This window comes from Podarcis cretensis (assembly GCF_951804945.1).
Source record: "Podarcis cretensis genome assembly, chromosome: 9".
Classification (NCBI taxonomy): Eukaryota; Metazoa; Chordata; class Lepidosauria; order Squamata; family Lacertidae; genus Podarcis; species Podarcis cretensis.
Window position 1 is genome coordinate 10,581,525 of NC_137178.1, and position 19,009 is coordinate 10,600,533.

General features: G+C 45.0%; 1 protein-coding gene across 2 annotated transcripts; it reads right to left on the reverse strand.

Moving 5' to 3' along the window:
* Positions 1 to 654: 654 nt before the first annotated feature.
* Positions 655 to 15,707, reverse strand: NUP54 (nucleoporin 54). 2 transcript variants are annotated; one of them, XM_079990924.1, is made up of 13 exons: positions 15,392 to 15,707; positions 13,145 to 13,306; positions 10,599 to 10,682; positions 10,352 to 10,489; positions 9,346 to 9,572; positions 8,956 to 9,143; positions 7,556 to 7,752; positions 6,758 to 6,812; positions 6,041 to 6,134; positions 4,501 to 4,608; positions 2,901 to 3,020; positions 2,030 to 2,140; positions 655 to 1,408 (listed from the first exon to the last, which is right to left on the reverse strand). In XM_079990924.1, the coding sequence occupies exons 1-13, from the start codon at positions 15,444 to 15,446 to the stop codon at positions 1,280 to 1,282; spliced, it is 1,668 nt and encodes a 555-aa protein (XP_079847050.1). In that variant the 5' UTR covers positions 15,447 to 15,707; the 3' UTR covers positions 655 to 1,279. The 2 variants fall into 2 exon arrangements, with proteins under 2 accessions (XP_079847050.1, XP_079847051.1); XM_079990925.1 differs by lacking the exon at positions 13,145 to 13,306 and having other exon boundaries at positions 15,392 to 15,698.
* Positions 15,708 to 19,009: the final 3,302 nt, after the last annotated feature.

Sequence of the window (19,009 nt, forward strand, 5' to 3'; positions counted from 1 at the left end):
GCCCCTGGACTCTTGGAAGGGGCAGGGAATCTTGCAGGTGCTGCAGCAGGTCCTTCCTGGTGTTGACACCCACAGCTGCCGCATCTAAAGTGATTTTTTTAAAAGGCATACCTAAATTGTTAATCCTTGTTTACGGAAATGCATTTGCACGGCAGGCGGAGTACTAGCAGCTGGATGGATGTGTTGCTGTTTTTATTAAATCGCAACAGCTTTTCCTGCTGCAATCATTACTTGCAGTTTTTGCCAATTGTTTCTCCCCGCTCCAGCCAGCTCATCCACTGCTATTTTTGAGGAGGGCTTTGTAGCAGCACTACCCCCAGACCAGAGTCATGAAGCAAACTCTTGCCTTCGTTTCAGTATCGGGTCAGTTCAGTTCAGTTCAGTTTTGATCTTCAGCACATAGAAAGTATATAAGCAAAATGAGCGCTATAGCTTAAACACAGAGAACTGTAATGGTGATGTTAATGAAAGAAGAGGGATGCCCTGCTGAGGAATCAACAACAATAGAAAAATCACACTGTTGTGGCTGATAAGAGCATCCTACCAAGTGAGGAACTCTTTAGGGCAATTCCTCAAATGCTGCTTAGGAAGAAATTGCATCCACTGCACAAATTTGCAAAACTGGTGTTCCACTACAAACAGCATACAGCAAGATAACAAGGGTAAATATTTGATTTTATTACCTCTAGAAAGAAGGTTTTGCATATTCTGTTGAATTAAAATGATATAAAAATATAGGCTTTAGATACCAATAGTTTTTTTGTTTTTAAACACCATTATCCAGTGCTTCTTTTCCATCACCTGTCTGAAAGAAGCACATCAGACACCCAGTTTCCCCCCTGTAATGTAGAAGGTTCAAAGCTTTATTTCGAAGTTTGTTTAAACAGATTGGACAATGTCTTATGGGCACATAAACAACCAGCAGTTATTTTGGGGTGTGTTTGCTGTAAGCAATAACACTGTATTTCCTCTCAAGATGTTAACACGGAAGGTGCCTTCATAAACCTAACCCACACAGTTGATAGTGCCAAAATTGCAGGCTTAGATCACAAAGCAGCTTCTGAAATGTCTAAAGTCTGTTCTTGAAACCAGCTGCACCATTAGGAAACCGAACCACTTGATGGCCAAATTGGGGAAAGGACACCAATACTATTGGACTCCTCTCGTCCCATACTAAGATTTATTGATAGACAGATATATTTTAAACCACCTAGTGAGTTTTGGTCATGGAGAGGAAATTACAGGTTCCATAAGCCTCTGGACAATGGAAGGGTGTCCATCAACTGAACACCCCTCCTCTGATAGGTATGCTCTCATTTAATCCATGTTCTATGAGCTTTATATCTTCCAGGTCATCTTTTACGATGCTGATCAGGTGGCTGAGCCCTTCTTGTTGCTGCTTCAGATGCTAAAAGAAAGGGAAGGGGAGACAGAATAGCCACGTAAACACTCCAGTATGACCTTCCCAAGCCTAGCCTGTAAATTTCCTGGCAACGCTCAGCCCTTCTGTTTGTAAAATGCTAGGCATCAGTCCTCAACTGAGAGATCACAACTGCTCCAATCTTTCCTCTATGTGTTTACATGAGAGACATGGGTTACTCAGCAGAAAGTCACATGCTGATACCTCCCCTTTCATACACATGAACACTGGAATCCAGACCCAGGATTAGGTCACAGCTCTTGTTGCCTTATTCAGCTTACTATGTTTCGGTGTGTTGTTTTTTAAATCCAAGTTTCTAGCCCTTATGTTTTGGAAGACCACCTTGGAAACATGTAAGCATTGCCTGGTGGCAAATGGCCAAAAATTAGGGTTGACCAGGGCTTGCAGCGGAGGCTCTGCACCATGGAGTCCGTTCCCCAGGTTTTCTATGCTACCAAAGACAAATTTCACTGGCCATCCCACTCCCTCACCTCATGCAACAGAAACACCCAATTCTTTGGGAATGGAAATAGTGGAAGCACAAAATATGCATCCGGGACTTTCTCATGTTATTGTGACGAAGGAATTTGCATTCCTGCCGATTGTTACCTGTTTAATTTCCCGCAAGAGGTCTGCATCGATGTAGTACCTCTCTTCCGATCTCACGGCTCCAAAATGGTTCTGCATTCTGATCTGGGACATCAACTCATTCAGCCGGCCCTGGAAGAAATAAAGGAAGAAACTCTGAATTCAGGGCAGAAAGCAGTTTCTTTTTCCCTGCCTGTGGGACAAGTGGCAGAGATTTATAAGCAGATCCAGTCCTTAGTACAGGGGTAGGCAACCTAAGGCCCATGGGCTGCTCCCAAGTCACCCGCTCGGCGAGCCCCCGTGTGCTGCACTAAGCCAGCGCGGCACAGGGATTCGCTTCCACAACGCCGGAAATTGTGTCTACGCAGACGCCGGAAATCACGCACGCACACAATCCGGCCCACGGAGGAATCTCCGCTGGAGTGAACTGGCGCAGGCGAGGTAAACCTTGCCGACCCCTGCCTTAGTATCTCCAACAAGCAAGTATCTCAAGGCCTCTCAGACTGATGTGGCACCCTGCTGACTTGACTCAGAAACCTCTCCCTAAGGCTGCTTTCTTGAAAGGAAGTGTCAGTGGTCAGGTTGAGAGGCCTGTGAAAATATACCACTTACAGATTTTACCAGGTTAGTTTGAAGGAGCTGGAGGCATTTCAAAGACACTGTCATTGTACGATTTTTTCAAAGAGGAACTCTAAAATACATCTAAACATGAACAAACAGCATGGCATAGGTCCAAGACAGACACAGCCTTCCACAATAGCATAAAAGAACTTGGGAGATGTAAGACAGGCATGAAATGCAAGTGCACAGAAGGAGCAAGCACAAAGCACCAGGCAGCTTATTGCGCAGTTCTGTGTTTGGTATGCAAGGTTATGCGTCCTGAGTTGCTGACCTTGAACTGCGTGGGAGCATTGAGTTCACACTGGATCGTATCCAACTGTACGCGAAGCTGCTCCTCATCGGCTTGGATGGCATAGCCGCTTTTCCTCTGGATCTCTTGCTTGATTAGCACCTTCGTGAAGAAATTGAGATGCTTTAGAAGGCTACCCCTTACCAAAAAAAGAGATTGTCCTTTTTTGGGCAGCACAGCTGAATGTGGAGCACCTGGTCTGTTTTCCCCCAGGTGCCTTGGGGATGCAAAATATACCTGGAAATGGGAAGGCTATCCTCAGACACACCTGAGGTCAATATGGCCGCTCAAGGGAGTGGACAGATGCAGAGTGTCTTTACACAGAGCCACAAGAGGGCCTTATTGGTAGTGGCGCCCACCCTGTGGAACACCCTCCTATCAGATGTCAAAGAGTTAGACATTTGAAGGCAGCCCTGTACAGGGAAGTTTTTTTAATGTTTGATGTCTTACTGTGTTTTAGTATTTTGTTGGAATAATAATAAAATATAATAATAATAATAATAATAATAATAATAATAATAATATATTTATACCCCGCACATCTGGCTGGGTTTCCCCAGCCATCTGGGTGGCTTCCAACAAAATATTAAAATACAATAGTCTATTAAACATTGAAAGCTTCCCTAAAGAGGGCTGCCTTAAGATGTCTTCTAAAAGTCTGGTAGTTTGTTTTTCTCTTTGACATCTGGTGGGAGGGCGTTCCACAGGGTGGGTGCCACTACTGAGAAGGCCCTTTCTCTGCCTGGTTCCCTGTAACTTGGCTTCTCGCAGCGAGGGAACCGCCAGAAGGCCCTCGGTGCTGGACCTCAGTGTCCGGGCAGAATGAAGGAGACGCTCCTTCAGGTGGGCAGGGTACAAATAAAAAAATTATTATTATTATAAGATACACATGGAGGTTTAGTTGTGTAATAATTTATTTTTTAAGATACAATTGAAAATTAAGAGACCGTAAAATAAACATGACCAATGTACATTATTCCATTGCATAAATCAACCATGTACCATATCAACTGTTGTTTTTCAATTATAAAAGGGGGGAGGGACGGGGGGAAAATAAGAAAGCAGAACCTAGAAAGGGAAGGGGCAGTGTGTGGCTAAACTGGGATCAAGACCCCAAGTTTCTTTGATCTCTTATCCAAACAGCAGTTTAAATGGCTTTAAGAGGAGAATGAAGATCTATCTACTGGTGGCTGATTAGCCATGACAGCAATAGGGAACCTCAGTGTTCTAAGGTACCATAGGGGTGTGGGAGAAAACGCAATGTCAGGGACAGCACTCTTGCCTTTATGGCCTGGGCTTATGGATTTCCCAGAATCATCTGTCTGGCCCCAGATGGAATCAGGATGCAGGTATAGAGGGACCTGGGACCCTCTTTCTATGGTCTTATCCATCTTCCCCCAAACTGCAGATGGGAGGACTGAGGCAGAGAGGAGCTTGCCTAAGGACCACCTTAGACAACCCTAGTTGAATTGAGACTTGACCTGAATATTTCCTGACCTTCATCTCATGTTCTTTGCTACTGCACTTTACCAATGTTCTTAATCACCACCCATTTTTACCACAGGGACAAGCAACAGCCTACCTGCAATGTTCTGTGTGAAAGATCCATTAGCTTCCTCTTGTACTGAGCTATTTTGGCCATCGTTGTAGTCTGGTTTTTCTGAAGCTCACTTATGTCTTCTGATATTATCTACAGACAGGGAGAGATTGGGTCAACTGTTTAGAGAGAATGCACAGGTTGTGAACTATCAGGTTTTACACCTAGGTGTCCCTTCATGTGTCGAAAGCCTTTTAAATCCTTTGCAGCTGCAGCCCACAACCAGCTACAGAATTATGGAGCTGGGTGGATCTACAGTGACTGCTCTAAAAATCCCCTGAAAATCAAAAACACACGCTTCAAAAATCACAACAAGCCAACTGCAGAGAGGGAAAAAATGGATGCAATGTACCATAGCAGAAATGCTTTGAGGCGGGGAACCCTTTTAACTAACCAAGCCAGCTGGTCCCAGTAAGAATAACAGAACTCAAGATTAAAACAGATTTGATACCATTGAAGTTAGTATGCAAGTGAAGAGGCATTACTTGTTTAGCCACTGGACAGATTTAAGACTAAACACAGGAAGCTGCCTTATTGCAACTCAAACAGTTATATTGTCTGCACTTACAAGGAGTGATTCAGACAGTTTTTGCCAACACTACTTTGAGATGTTAATGAGTGAACCTGGGACCTTCTGCACATAACATGTACTATAGTGAGCTATGTCCCACCTCTAAATTAGGGAGGTTAGACTGAAATCCCTTTTTTTTTTAATCTTCATGCATGCAACAACAGTGGCTAGAATTTTAATAGCAAAAAATGGGAAAGGACAAGTGATACCCACCAAATTAGACTGGCAGGTAAAGATGATAGAATATACAGAAGCAGCCAAAATGACGGGAAGTTTAAGAGATGACTCAAAACCGAGATTAAATAAAGAATGGAATGTCTTTAGAGAGTATATAAAACAGTACTGTAAAAATCTAAACGCTTTGACGGGTCTGGACTGAATCTTGCAAGACAACAGAGGACCAAATAACAAAGTAATTTTAAATATTTAGAAAGAGGAAATATAAAAGTGTGAAGTAGAAAATGAAGTTTAGATAACGCAAGGGGATGAATGGAAGTCAAGAGAATGTGATGGTGTTGTTTTTTGCTTTCGTAAAATGTATGTATTGTTCTAATAAAGCTATAAATTAGGGGGGGGAAATAGGGACGTAAGACTTCACTTTGAGCATCTCAAGTGTAGCTCCTAGTGAAAGTGAAGAGACTGGGTTGATTTGTGCCCTGGAACACAGAAGCAGTAGAAGCTCAGTGGAAGTATTGTAGAATGTGCTATGCATTTTGATTCCTCAAGTTTAGCATCTTCCACGCTCTTTACAATTGCTGGGAAATTGCTAACCCCAGCCTAGGTGGAGCAAGCGACCAATCCCTGGCCCCGAGAGTCCGGAGTGTTTTATGGTAATAAGTTTCTGGCACCTGGAACACAGGATTTACAAAGCAAAAGGCAACTAGACTCTTAGCCAGAGCATCCATTGTCAGCCACAAATGATCACAACAGCGGTATTCAGAAGCTGGTGCTCACATCTAATCTGGTTTGATGCTGCTTCGTCATTTGGTCTTGGACTTTCAACCTCCTCAACAGTTCTTTGAAACCAACCATCGGCACTGGAATTAGCCTAGAGAAGTAAGAGCATTGACATGGTAGAAATTAGGCAACACATAGAAATGAATAGGCTATAGGAGCAAACAAGGCACTCCATCTAGGGAGTCAGGAGGCCTCACCATCCCTTTAGGGGAAAAAGACGGTGGTTTTTTCTCTGGTAAATTACCATGAATCTGGTTCAAACACATGCACACACACCCTTGATTGCGCTAACTCTGTTGCCAGCAGCTGGAAGGCTTAACAGATTCCACTGAAGACTGTTGGGTTTGACGTCCCAACAAGCTCTTAATAGTATGCATGAGGGATAGCATGCCTGAATATGCACCAACATCTAAAACCTTCTTCAACCTGCAAATTTAGCGTAGCTACTCCCCAATGTGGTAGTAACAAAGCAAGATTTTAACACAGGGACACACTCAAACATGCATTCTTGTGATGGTTCAGTCTTGCATGCTCTTCCTAACTGAAAGCCATCTAGATTTCGGTGTGGCGTTATGACTATTTTCCAGCTGTTGCTCTTGGGAGCTGTGGTCTCCAGGGTGCTCATTTTGCCCATCCCTTCTCAGAAAGACACATAATTCCCATAACAAATTATCCAAGCAATGCAAAAACCACCTTGAAAACCACCAGACTTACTTTTCAGGATCTGGATTGTCAACTTTGGCCTGTTCCCAAATGATTGGATCAACTCCTGGAAAAGGAAAAACAAGTTAAGCCATTGAGGACAATATCAAGTCACTGAGCCTCAGCCATTGTTTATTAGGATCAGTTGGAGGTAAGATTTATCTTGCTAAAAAACACACACCCAGGTTTAACATACATATAAATCATAGCCCCCCTCCCCTCCAAAGAAACAGGTGAACTACATTTCAGAAGTGAGTTTTAGCACACTTCAGATATTCTCTTCATATCCCATTTCCAATTAATTCAGTGAATTTTTCTCTTGTGAGAACCCACCCCTAAAGAAGCATTAATTGCTGCTGCAAGTACCACTTTCTGCTTCTGTCCTGATGATTTATCTCGTGAGGGAAAAGGAAAAAAAACCAACCAACTGCTGATCTACAGCACAATGAGTGAGTTAGAAGATTATTTACTTGTCCTTTAGGTCTCTTTCCAGATTGTAACTACAAGCCAAGTCCAATTAAAATACATCCCATATCTAAAGCAAACCCCTTAAATGGCTGGCCAAACACTTATTTTTAAAGAACATGACAGTTCTTTCAGCTTGTATTACAGCAGGACATGCTCCTCCATCATCTAACCCAGGCTTCCTCAACCTTGGCCCTCCAGATGTTTTGAGACTACAATTCCCATAATCCCTGACCACTGGTCCTGCTAGCTAGAAATCATGGGAGTTGTAGGCCAAAAACATCTGGAGGGGCAAGGTTGAGGAAGCCTGATCTAACCAAAGGACTTAGCTGCAGTACAGATTACCTGCAGGAGGACTCTGTAGAAGCTGCTTGACCTGTGCTGGAGAAAGCTCTGTCCTGGCCATGATGAGGGTGACTCCAAGCTGCTGCAGCTGGTTTTTGACATTTGCTTGTTCAAAGTGTGCATACAGAGTGGTAGATGGGACTCGCCTGGAAGTCCCATTTGGAGATCGCTCAACAACATAGATGACTACTTCAGTCCTAAAAGATACAAACACATTTTAAAATGATTTACTGTTGTTACGCTCAAGGTTGATCTCAAAAAACCAAATGTATTCATAGCACCATAGAATTGCAAGGGACCCTGAGGATCATCTGGTCCAACCCACTGCAATGCAGGGTCATGTAGCTGTCCCATATGGGGATTGAACCTGCAACCTTGGCATTATCAGCACCATGCTCTAACCAACTGAGATGGTCTGGCCAGCTTCCTCCAATTATTATCTGCCTGGCTGGGCTCTTCATCTGATGTATGTATGGAGCTTGCTATGGCAGCAATTTCCACCCACCAGCGACTTGGATGGGACACTCTGTACATGGACCTCCAAATGACAAGCCTCTGGGGTGCGTGCACCTGCTCCTGAGAGGGATGTCTTGCAGATAAGAGGAAGCACCTCTGCCCAATCTGGCACAGAGAGGAGCAAAGGAGGTGTGATGGCCTGGGATTCGGACTCGGATGCTGAACCCGAGGGATCCCAGCCTGCACAGGATTCCCCGCCTGAGCCGGGGCTGGGGCCTGAGCCTGAACGGTCCTCACCTGTGCTGGATCCTCAGGTGCAGGCACCAGCTGAGTCTGCTCTGGCTCCTGAGGTGATGGAGGACCCATTGCTTGCAGGTGCCCCACTCTCAGCCCCGTCAGGGGAAGCTGAGGTTGCCTCTGGGTCCAGTAACCCTCCAACCTCTCCTGAGCTGCAGAGGCTCAGGGCAGAGAGGCGGAGGGAACTAAGTTCCTGCAGGAGTAGTGCTCGCCTCCAGGCCAGGAGATGCGAGTCACCAGAGGATCAGGGACGCCCTATGCCTCAGGGCAGATAAAAGCCAGCCAGTCCCAGTCCCAAGTTGCAGGAACAAAATTGTTGGTTGCTAGTTCCTGCCTGAACCCTGTCCTGCTTTCCTGCCTGACCTGCCCTGGCTCCCTGCTTGCAAGCCTGTTCCTGACTTTGCCCGACTCCCTGTCCTGCACCCAGCTTCAGCTTCTACGAACTTCCTCCGTGTTGTACCTTTGACCATGGACCGGACTTGGACCTCGCCTCTCGGGTAACCCACGGGACCAGCACAGGAGGCGAGGTGAAATGGGTGTGTCTACACCTGTTAGCCATCCCTGTATCAAGCATGTTACTCTCCTTGGGCATAAAGAGGCCTCTTCTTGCCAGGAAGGGACACACATGCACCATGCAATGTACTTACTGATCATCTGGCATGGTCTTCACACCTTCCACGTTGACTGTGAGAGTCTGGTTTGAGCCTAAGATTTTGTGCAAAGATTCCACAAGCTGCTGCTGCTGGCTTCGGATTTCTGCTTCCTTCTTGTTGAAGACCAGTGCTACCAAGCCATCTTCATCCTTGTTGTTGGACATGCAGCTATAGCCAACAGCCTGTGAATAGACAGCAGCCTTTTCAGCCAACGAAAAGATACCCAAACTTTTTGCTGCAGCACCACAAAGACATGAAAGCTACGATTCCACAACTCCGTGAAATGTAGCGAAGGAAATCAACTCTAAATGTCTAGCAGCAGTTAAGACTAGCTAGCCAACCAACCGTTTCCAAGAAGGTGGTCTTCAGAAAAACCAATCATACCTTAAACCTGCAGAACGGGTTTTCCTGCGAGAACTCCACTGGGGCAATGCTGTTGTTGAAATATCCTTTGCCTGTGCCCCAAAATGCCTGCAGCTGGTTCCACTTGGCCAAAATGGCATCTCGCTCATCTCCCAACAGTGTGGGTGCAGAAAGGGCACTTGCTGTGTTGATCAACTGGTTAGACTGGGCAGGGGCTTGAACAGGCTGGCTGAAGAGGCTTCCTAGTGCTAAAATGAGATGGGAAGATAGATGGCAAATGAAATCCAACCACTCAAGGCTAGCCCACTATCCTCTCCTCAAAGTAGCCCCTTTGTAAAATAAGACGCTGATCAAGAGTTTACATATTTTCTGAGCTTATCGCTATTATATTTTTTGCAATTTAGGCGGATATATCATGATCATCATCAAACCTTTATTGGCATCACATACAAACATTCAGAATAAATAGGCCAGTGCGATCTCATCGCCATTTCAACAGTACAGTCATTTGCCAAAGGGAAGAAGAGACAAGCAATCTATTTCATCTCTGTGGGTCTCCAACAAGGGCAGGATCCTGTAGCATACTTTGGTGACAAAAAATCAAATAGAGGAACTTAGCTACTGTCTTGGTGAGCTTCTGGTCTCTCCCCTGTAATAAGAAGCGTATAACCTCTGTCTCTGGTTTCCATGTTGGAATACATAGGTGCCCTAGAAATTATTGGCAGAGATAATCATGCATTTTACATTTAAGGGCCATGTGAGCAAGATTTTCCACCAGGTGGGCATCGCATGGGCAGATCCTATCTCCTTCAGGCAGATATATGGATGTTTGACAAAAGTAATAGCTACAGCAGGCGCCTGAAACACCCAACCAGAATACAGTTCATAAAGTCCACTTCTTTGCCCAACAGGCTGTCACACAGATGTCTGATGGGAGGGAGAGAGGAAGAGAGGAAAGAAGGAGCTCCAATATGAAATAAAGAGGTTAGATAAAACCCCTGGCACTATTTAGCCTTCGGGTACTTACTTGGTTGCTGCTGCTGCTGCTGCTGGGTGCTGAAGGCTCCAAATCCCAAACCAGTTCCCAAACCTGTCCCAAGTCCGGTCCCTGTCCCGAAGCCAGTACCAAATCCAAAACCCTTGTTCTGGGTAGCACTAAACAACCCTTGAAAGAAGAAAAGCGGGGCAACACAGTGTGAATAAGGTCATGCTAAGCTCCCGCAACGCTTTAACTGGAAAGACGCACATGTGCAGTGCAATTCATGCGCTCTTACCACCAGCCCCGGTGTTGGTAGGTGCCGAGAAGCTGAACGTAGATCCAGCAGTGGTGTTTGCCGTCCCAAATCCTCCAAAGGCCCCTAGGAAACCAAAAGGCCAAAATCAAAAGAAGAAGAAGCCCAGCAGGCTCTTACGAGGCCACAGTTTTGATGATCACATGCTGGTAAGTTTTTTTTAGGAAGGGAGATGGTGACAAATGAATGCTGCTGAGGAAACAACTCGTATGCGTTGCCCTCGTTTAAAGCCGAAGTGATTGCAGAGAAGGGGCTAACACTAAAGTAGCTAACACGCTTTCATCTTTTGGGAAATCATATCAGATGCACATTTTTGTTGTTATTTTTTGGAAAGCCTATCCTGTTACTAGAAGGAAAACACATTTAAATTCTTTAAAAAACAAACAAACAAACTAATCAATGCAGTGCCTCTGCTTTAAGCTACTCTAGAACATCAGTGCTCCTTATGTGGGCATAAATATGTCTTCTGAATTCTCCTTGCATTGTAGAAACCAGCTGCTCCCAGCACTCTTTGCATGCCTTTCTTTGTGTTAAACAGGCACAACAGAGTTGATTAAATGGCTTTGCTGGAGCTCCCAGAATAGGTTTCAATCAGAAGAAGGGTTCCAGCCTGCCATTAACACGTTGGCCCTGCAACTGCTTATATGGACCCTGCTCTTCTCCTTGACCAAGCACCAACCAGCACTGTTCCTGCCTGAACTTTTTGGGTGAAAGATGCACTGGTTAAACCTGTCCTGAAGCACTCAAAACCTATACAGTCATAAAACTGCGGGATGGGCCCAAAGACTAAGTTAGTTGTGCTTTAGTCCCACTGAAATCAGTGCTGCCCTGGGCTCCTTTGGATGAAAGTGCAGGATTGTAAATGTATTAAACAAAAGAATAAATAAACAAATAAATAAATACTAGTTTGAAACCAATTTTTTATAAATGCATTAGAATTTGTGATCCCTGTCTGCACTCAAAAGCTTAAAGTTCAGCTATAGCTGCCATCTTAAAACAATTATTTTAATGTAATACTAGTGACAATCGTAGTCCAATGGTGAGCTCTTTCTCGTGTCCTTCCTTGCACATAAATTTTCCAAGAAGAATTTTAAAACTGATTGGAAGTGTGCATACATTTGTATGCGGTGGGTGGAGGTGCGAGAGAGACTTGCATTGTGAAAGCCATTCAGACCAATCACAAAGCTAACAATGTCACTGGGATGAACAAATGGTTTCTTTAACAGCTGAGATGAGAGTTACACTATACAAATAATTGAAACTGTTGCATATTACAGTACAGAAATGATAGGACTATGGAATGATGTAATTTCCTATACGAACAGCCACAAGAACTGAAGGTTAACACTAAATGAATGCATTAGAAATACTAAATATTAGAATACTGAATATTAATGTCAGGCACATTCAAGAACAAAGATGGATCAATGCCTGGCTGTTCAAAATCAGCTAATTGAATTATCAACTTGTTCTACAGACGGTAAATAGTTGAGAATGTTTAAAAGTCAGAATCTTTTTGTCAAAGCCAGCATATTTCTCAAAGACCAAAAGTGAGGATTGCTGATTTTTTTAGCTGATCGTATAAAATTTGCTTCTCCATTAAGCCTTGATAAAAGTGTGGTGAGTTCGTGATGACTGAAATCCAATGAAGAGACGTAGGAAAGGGGAAAAACATAAATGCAGTAGGGTCCAAGAATTTGAGATACAGAAAAATACCTTTTCAAAGTTATTCAACTTTATTACCAAGGGATCATAATTTTATATCCCTGTTTGCAGAATGCACATGACAAATTTGGCCTGCTAACACACTCTGAGTCATTAAAACGGTTTTCCCCCAAGGAAAATGAGCCAATCTAGATCCACATGGATTCAAGGCTAATTCACACATTACACCGTTTCATAGGCACACAGTAAACGGGAAAATTGTGAAAGGAAAGTGAGAATTCCACACCCTCCCAAGCTGATAGGGCACAAACATGGTGAATGTGTACTATGGCGGAATGATTTGCCATGAATTCATCCCATGTTTGGATAGGTTGTCTTCCCTTCACACTTTATATCACAGCAAGTAGCTAGTAGTCCCACAATGCTGTGTTCAGTATGTATTGCCTCTCACATGGATTTCCTGACTGTGCAGACTTCCTCATTTATTGAATGGTGGAGGGACCTGATCAATCATTTCTTTAACGAACACATAGACTGCATCTTTCTGTGGCTTTATGTTCCCATAAGCAACTGCTGGATCAGAGCAGTCTCTCTTTGCAGTGATAAAACAGCTTTGAAAAATTAAGCATTTCAGCCATACATTTAAGGAGTCCGATGCAAACGTTATTTTAAAAGCTACAAGGATAAAAGCAAAAGAAGTATTCTGCTTCTACTCCAGTCCTTAAACACTGAAAGAGGTCTTTAATGGATTTTAATGGAACAATGCCACATGAATGAGTTTAGACCCCAGGTGCCTGAAGCAAATTCTTGGACCCTTCCCAGCAACAATGCAATTACAAACACCACTTGTGTGCATTCTCTACCTGCACTGGCCAGACTGTTACCAAAATTGAATGGTGGAGCCGAGGTAGTAGACACACCAAAATTCCCAATATTAAAATTCACTGCAGGATTAGCAGTTAATCCAAAACCCCCAAAATTAAACCCGCTGGCAGTAGAGTTTGCTGTTTCAAGCCCACCAAATCCTGATGAGTGGGAAGCAGAAAAGAAAGCAAGGAAGTATTAGTGAGAAACAAAACATGTAAGCAGTAAAACCATTTCTGGTTAGCAAAAATGAGAAATTTCAAAGAACGCAGGAGAAGAAACATCAGTCCATAGCAAGAAAAAGTACAAGAGCGTTTCTCTGCTGTTATAGGACAAATGAAGTTTTCACTGCCAAATATTAGTCCCAAAAACATGCAAATAAAAATTCCTTCTCAGTATGAGAGCAGGGTGTTTTGAATGGTCTACGTTTTGAAGGGTTTAGAAGTAATGAGCTGAGCAGTACACTTAGGCTTAACATTTTGTAGATATGAATGACCAAGTAAAGAACCATTAACAAACTTGACAGTGGTTCCCTTCCCCAAACCTCCTTCTTAGAATTACACTCTCCCCATGCTGATTAATACAAATACTTTGCATTTAAACATGGATTTTTGTTCAAAGTGCTTCACATACATTATCACAACAGTCCATATCAACATGCAATTTGTGAATTCCCAAGTCAAATGCAGCCTGCCAGCCATGTACTAGACAAACACATACTCTTCGCAGTACCAGGCAGACAACAACAGGCTAGCACAGCGGTTCTCAATTTGCTAAGTACTGTGAACCTCCTGTTTTTCAAAAGCCAAGCCACGGGACTCTACAATCCTACCGTATGTATTTCGTAGGAATTAGCACTAATTATGTTTATTTGTGGGGCTCTGCAACATGGGACTGGCAGCAGCCAGAGACCTAGTTTTGCTAATGGATGGAAATAGAAGCGTGGCAGTGGGAGAGCCACACTTTGCAGCCCCTTGGCCTTTCTCTACAACCACCCTGTGATATTAATGAATAATAATAATAAGTGTCTCTTTTGTATGTGTGTGGGGGTGCTCCTTTGGGATATATATAGTTACATTTATACATGGACCCTGTGATATTAATGAATGTGATTATAATGAATAATAAGCGCCTCTTTTCTCTCTCTGTGTGGGGGGTCCTCCTTTGGGATATATATAGCTACATTTTTATACAGACCCTGTGATATTAATGAATAATGATAATAAGTGCCTCTTTTCTCTCTGTGTGGGGGGGTCCTCCTTTGGGATATATATAGCTACATTTTTATACAAACCCTGTGATATTAACGAATAATAATAAGTGCCTCTTTTCTCTCTGTGTGTGGGGGTCGTCCTTTGGGATATATATAGCTACATTTTTATACAAACCCTGTGATATTAACGAATAATAATAAGTGCCTCTTTTCTCTCTGTGTGTGGGGGTCGTCCTTTGGGATATATATAGCTACATTTTTATACAGACCCTGTGATATTAATGAATAATGATAATAAGTGCCTCTTTTCTCTCTGTGTGTGGGGGTCGTCCTTTGGGATATATATAGCTACATTTTTATACAAACCCTGTGATATTAACAAATAATAATAATAAGTTCCTCTTTTCTCTCTGTGTGTGGGGGGGTCCTCCTTTGGGATATATATAGCTACATTTTTATACAAACCCTGTGATATTAATGAATAATAATAATAATAAGCGCCTCTTTTCTCTCTCTGTGTGTGGGGGTCCTCCTTTGGGATATATATAGCTACATTTTTATACAGACCCTGTGATGATATTATTATTATTAAGTGGTGGTTTTCTTTGGGGATATGTGTGTGTGTGTATGTGTGTACACACACACACTTGCATTGCAGGGGTTTGGACTCGAAGACGCTTGAGGGTCCCCCCTTCCTGTTCCCAAACCCGGCGCCAAGCGGACATTCAGACCACCTTAAGGCGCAGCATCATTTTGTGCCCTGCTTCTTCGCGTCTTCCTTGCGCGCGCGTTCATTTGCGCGTGTTGCCGCGCTTGTCCTGGCCTACGGCTGGAACAAATAAAACTTCCTCCCTCCCGCCCCCGCCCCCGCCCTTGATATCGCCCGGCGCCTCCGAAGCTGCTCCTGCTCCGCGAGAGGCAGCCAGGGATTCAACAGGTGCTGCCCTTCCCCGCCCCCCCCGCTACCTTCCCGGTTGCCAGGGCGACCAGGGCCACGCCCTTCGCCCCCCCCCCTTCTCCGCCCCGCACTCACCCGCAGGGTTTGGGGCGGCTGCAGCGCCGGCGGCTGGCCCAAAGTTGAAAGCCATGAGGGAACCCGAGCGGCGGCGGCGGCGGCGGCACCCACTGACCCTGGGAAGGTCCGCTCAGCGCCGTCGTCCGGGTGGAAACTGCAACCCGGACGCGGGGGGCCGCGACCAGGTCATAGAGATAGGAAAAGGGTAGAGTGGAACCCAATATTAGCGCCGGCCGCGGTTTTCTAGGGACCCGCCGCTCTGCCCTTCGGCCTCCCTTAACCTCGAATCCCACTTTATGCATTTCGCGTCGAAAAATTAGAGCGGGAAGCGAGCTGAAACCTGGCACCGGGTTTGGAATCGCCGCGGCGCGTCACTCTACATTTCTGCGTCTGTGGTGAAAAAAGGTTCCGCCTCTGCCCGGAGAGCTGGTTTGTTGCCCCGGCAACGAGGCGCTGTGGTGACGACAAGGACGACGTAAGATGCCGTCGCGGTTTCCTAGACCGGCCCCTGAAGTGCCACCAATTGGGGAGCGGGAAGGTAGAGGCTCCGCCTTGTGGACTGAAGGGGAAGTGCCAATGGGATCCTGATGGGGAAAATCAGGCGTAGGGCAACCCAAGTCGGAAATGTAATTTTTTTTGGGGGGGGGGGGGGGAATTTCCAACAACGTCCCCCCCCCCAAAAGAAAAACCTCAACAAGTTTTCCACTTTTTGAAATATGGCAACCTGCTTTGGTGATCCTCACACCTAATGATGCGGGATGCGGTGTGCAATAGGTTCAAACCCTATTCCGACTCCGACCCTAGGAGTCCTCATAAGGGATCTGTTCCTGAAGGACTCCATCAGGCAAGGCCTTTTCCCACCTGCCTTGCCCCACCCTGTAGTCTCTGCTTCTCAATTTGTATTGTATTATTCTATGTACTGTGGCTTGCCATTGTTTTATTGATTATAGTTTAGAAATTATTTATTGTAACTGTTGAGTGGATTTCTGTTTAACTTTCATATGTTATTATTATTTAATACTATTCTAATGATTGTTGAGTGGGACGCGGGTGGCGCTGTGGGTAAAACCTCAGTGCCTAGGACTTGCCGATCAGAAGGTCAGCGGTTCGAATCCCTGCGGCGGGGTGAGCTCCCGTCTTTCGGTCCCAGCTCCTGCCCACCTAGCAGCTTGAAAGCACCCTTAAGTGCAAGTAGATAAATAGATACCGCTTTATAGCGGGAAGGTAAACGGCGTTTCCGTGTGCTGCTCTGGTGCCGGTTCGCCAGAGAAGCTTCGTCACGCTGGCCACGTGACCCGGAAGTGTCTGCGGACAGTGCTGGCCCCCGGCCTCTTAAGTGAGATGAGCGCACAACCCTAGAGTCTGTCAAGACTGGCCCGTACGGGCAGGGGTACCTTTACCTTTACCTAATGATTGTTGAATGTTACTTTTTGATGTAGGTTGCCTATTTTAAAGTTATGTTTTATTATCCCCTTTTTGTATTGCATTAGGTAAAGGTAAAGGTACCCCTGCCCGTACGGGCCAGTCTTGACAGACTCTGGGGTTGTGCGCCCATCTCACTTAAGAGGCCAGGGGCCAGCGCTGTCCGGAGACACTTCCGGGTCACGTGGCTAGCGTGACAAAGCTGCATCTGGCGAGCCAGAGCCGCACACGGAAACGCCGTTTACCTTCCCGCTGGTAAGCGGTCCCTATTTATCTACTTGCACCCGGAGGTGCTTTCGAACTGCTAGGTTGGCAGGCGCTGGGACCGAGCAGCGGGAGCGCACCCCGCCACAGGGATTCGAACCGCCGACCTTTCAATCGGCAAGTCCTAGGTGCTGAGGCTTTAACCCACAGCGCCACCTGCGTCCCCTTTGTATTGCATTAGATTGTTATAAAATGTACATTCTTTCTTTCTTCAGCTTGTAAACTGCCTTGGGTATTGTAAGATAGATTTTATGCAAATTAAAAATGATGATGATGATGAAAGGAACTGCAACCTATGACTCAGTGAGGGGATTTAGGATGTGTGTTTCAGGCCTTGGCCAGTTTAGTCCTGCGTCATTCGGTCCTGTTTGTCACCTGTTAGTCCCATTTATCACATGTTTAATTACGCAACCATTGTGTTCTCCTGGAATCTGCTGTGGTGCATGCTTAGCAGGAAGGTTTGCAAAGGACACGCTTGAGAATATTGCAAATGAGGTGCAGGGATCACTGGGAGGGCTTTGTCTAGCAGCTGCACACCTCCAACTGACTTCCCCCTCTCAGGTGCATCTAGCCAAAATTCTGTTTTCCTTTCATTGGCAGGTAAACACACATGCCTCTTTGTCCAGGAGGGGTGAGGCACACTAAGTATTGAAAAGGTATTTTCTACTGCTGCTGCATGGCTATACAGTGGTACCTTGGGTTCATTCTTAATTCATCCTGGAAGTCCGTTCTTAATCTGAAGCACAACTTTAGCTACAGTGGTGCCTCGCAAGACGAAATTAATTCGTTCCGCGAGTTGCTTCGTCTTGCGATTTTTTCGTCTTGTGGCGCGCGGATTCCCCGGGTATTAACGGCTTTAAGAAAAAAGAAAGCAAACCCGCAAGACGTTTTCGTCTTGCGAAGCAAGCCCATAGGGAAATTCGTCTTGCGAAGCACCTCAAAAAACGGAAAACCCTTTCGTCTTGTCAGTTTTTCGTCTTGCGAGGTTTTCGTCTTGCGGGGCACCACTGTAATGGGGTCTCCCACTGCCGCCGGAGCATGATTTCTGTTCTCATCCTGAAGCAAAGTTCTTAACCCAAGGTACTATTTCTGGGTTAGCGGAGTCTGTAACCTGAAGCGTCTGTAACCTGAAGCATATGTAACCCAAGGTACCACTGTACCTCATTATGATTTCAGTGATTTTGTGGTCTTTTGCTTTAGCTTTTTTGTGTTTAATCTAGCCGTAATGCGAAGAACCTTTTCAGGGGCAAGGGAAACTGCAGAAAGTATGTTTTAGGCCATACTAATGAGAAATGACTACCCAGAACTCTGGGACAGCTAAAAAGCACATTGCATATCGGGGCAGACTTTGGTATTTCCAATTTCAATGGCCTGTGGCCAAAATTCAGTTCCCCTGCTTTCTGTCCTGCTTAGTAGAGTACATCTTCATTGCGATACCTTACAACACTCCTAGGCTCTGTGCCCAGAGCGATGGAAATGGTCGTTGCTGCCCCAAATTCACCTCTGGTGCATAGTTGTTAAACTATGGTATTTGCTCCTACAAGAGGCAACAATGGCAATCCATTTTGATAATTTTAAGAGAGAATTAGACAAATTCATGGAGGATAAGGCTCTCATCAGTAACTACTAGATGTTCTATCCTCCACTGTCCGAGGCAGCATGTCTCTGAATCCCAGTTGTGGGAATCACCCATGGGCAGAGTGTGGCTGCATTCATTCCTGCTTATGGACTTGCCACAGTCATCTGGTCCAGCAGGGCTTGTCTTAGCATTTGTCACCTGGACAACTGGCAGGTAACAATGTATCTGCTCACCTGGCCCACCCATATAAATGGACAGGATTTCCTACTGTCTTCTCTCAGAAGCAGTAGAACTAGAACAGGCCTAATTGGGATTTTATTTTATTTTTTACATAGAGGGAGATTCACTAACTAAACAGATGTTCCTTAGGA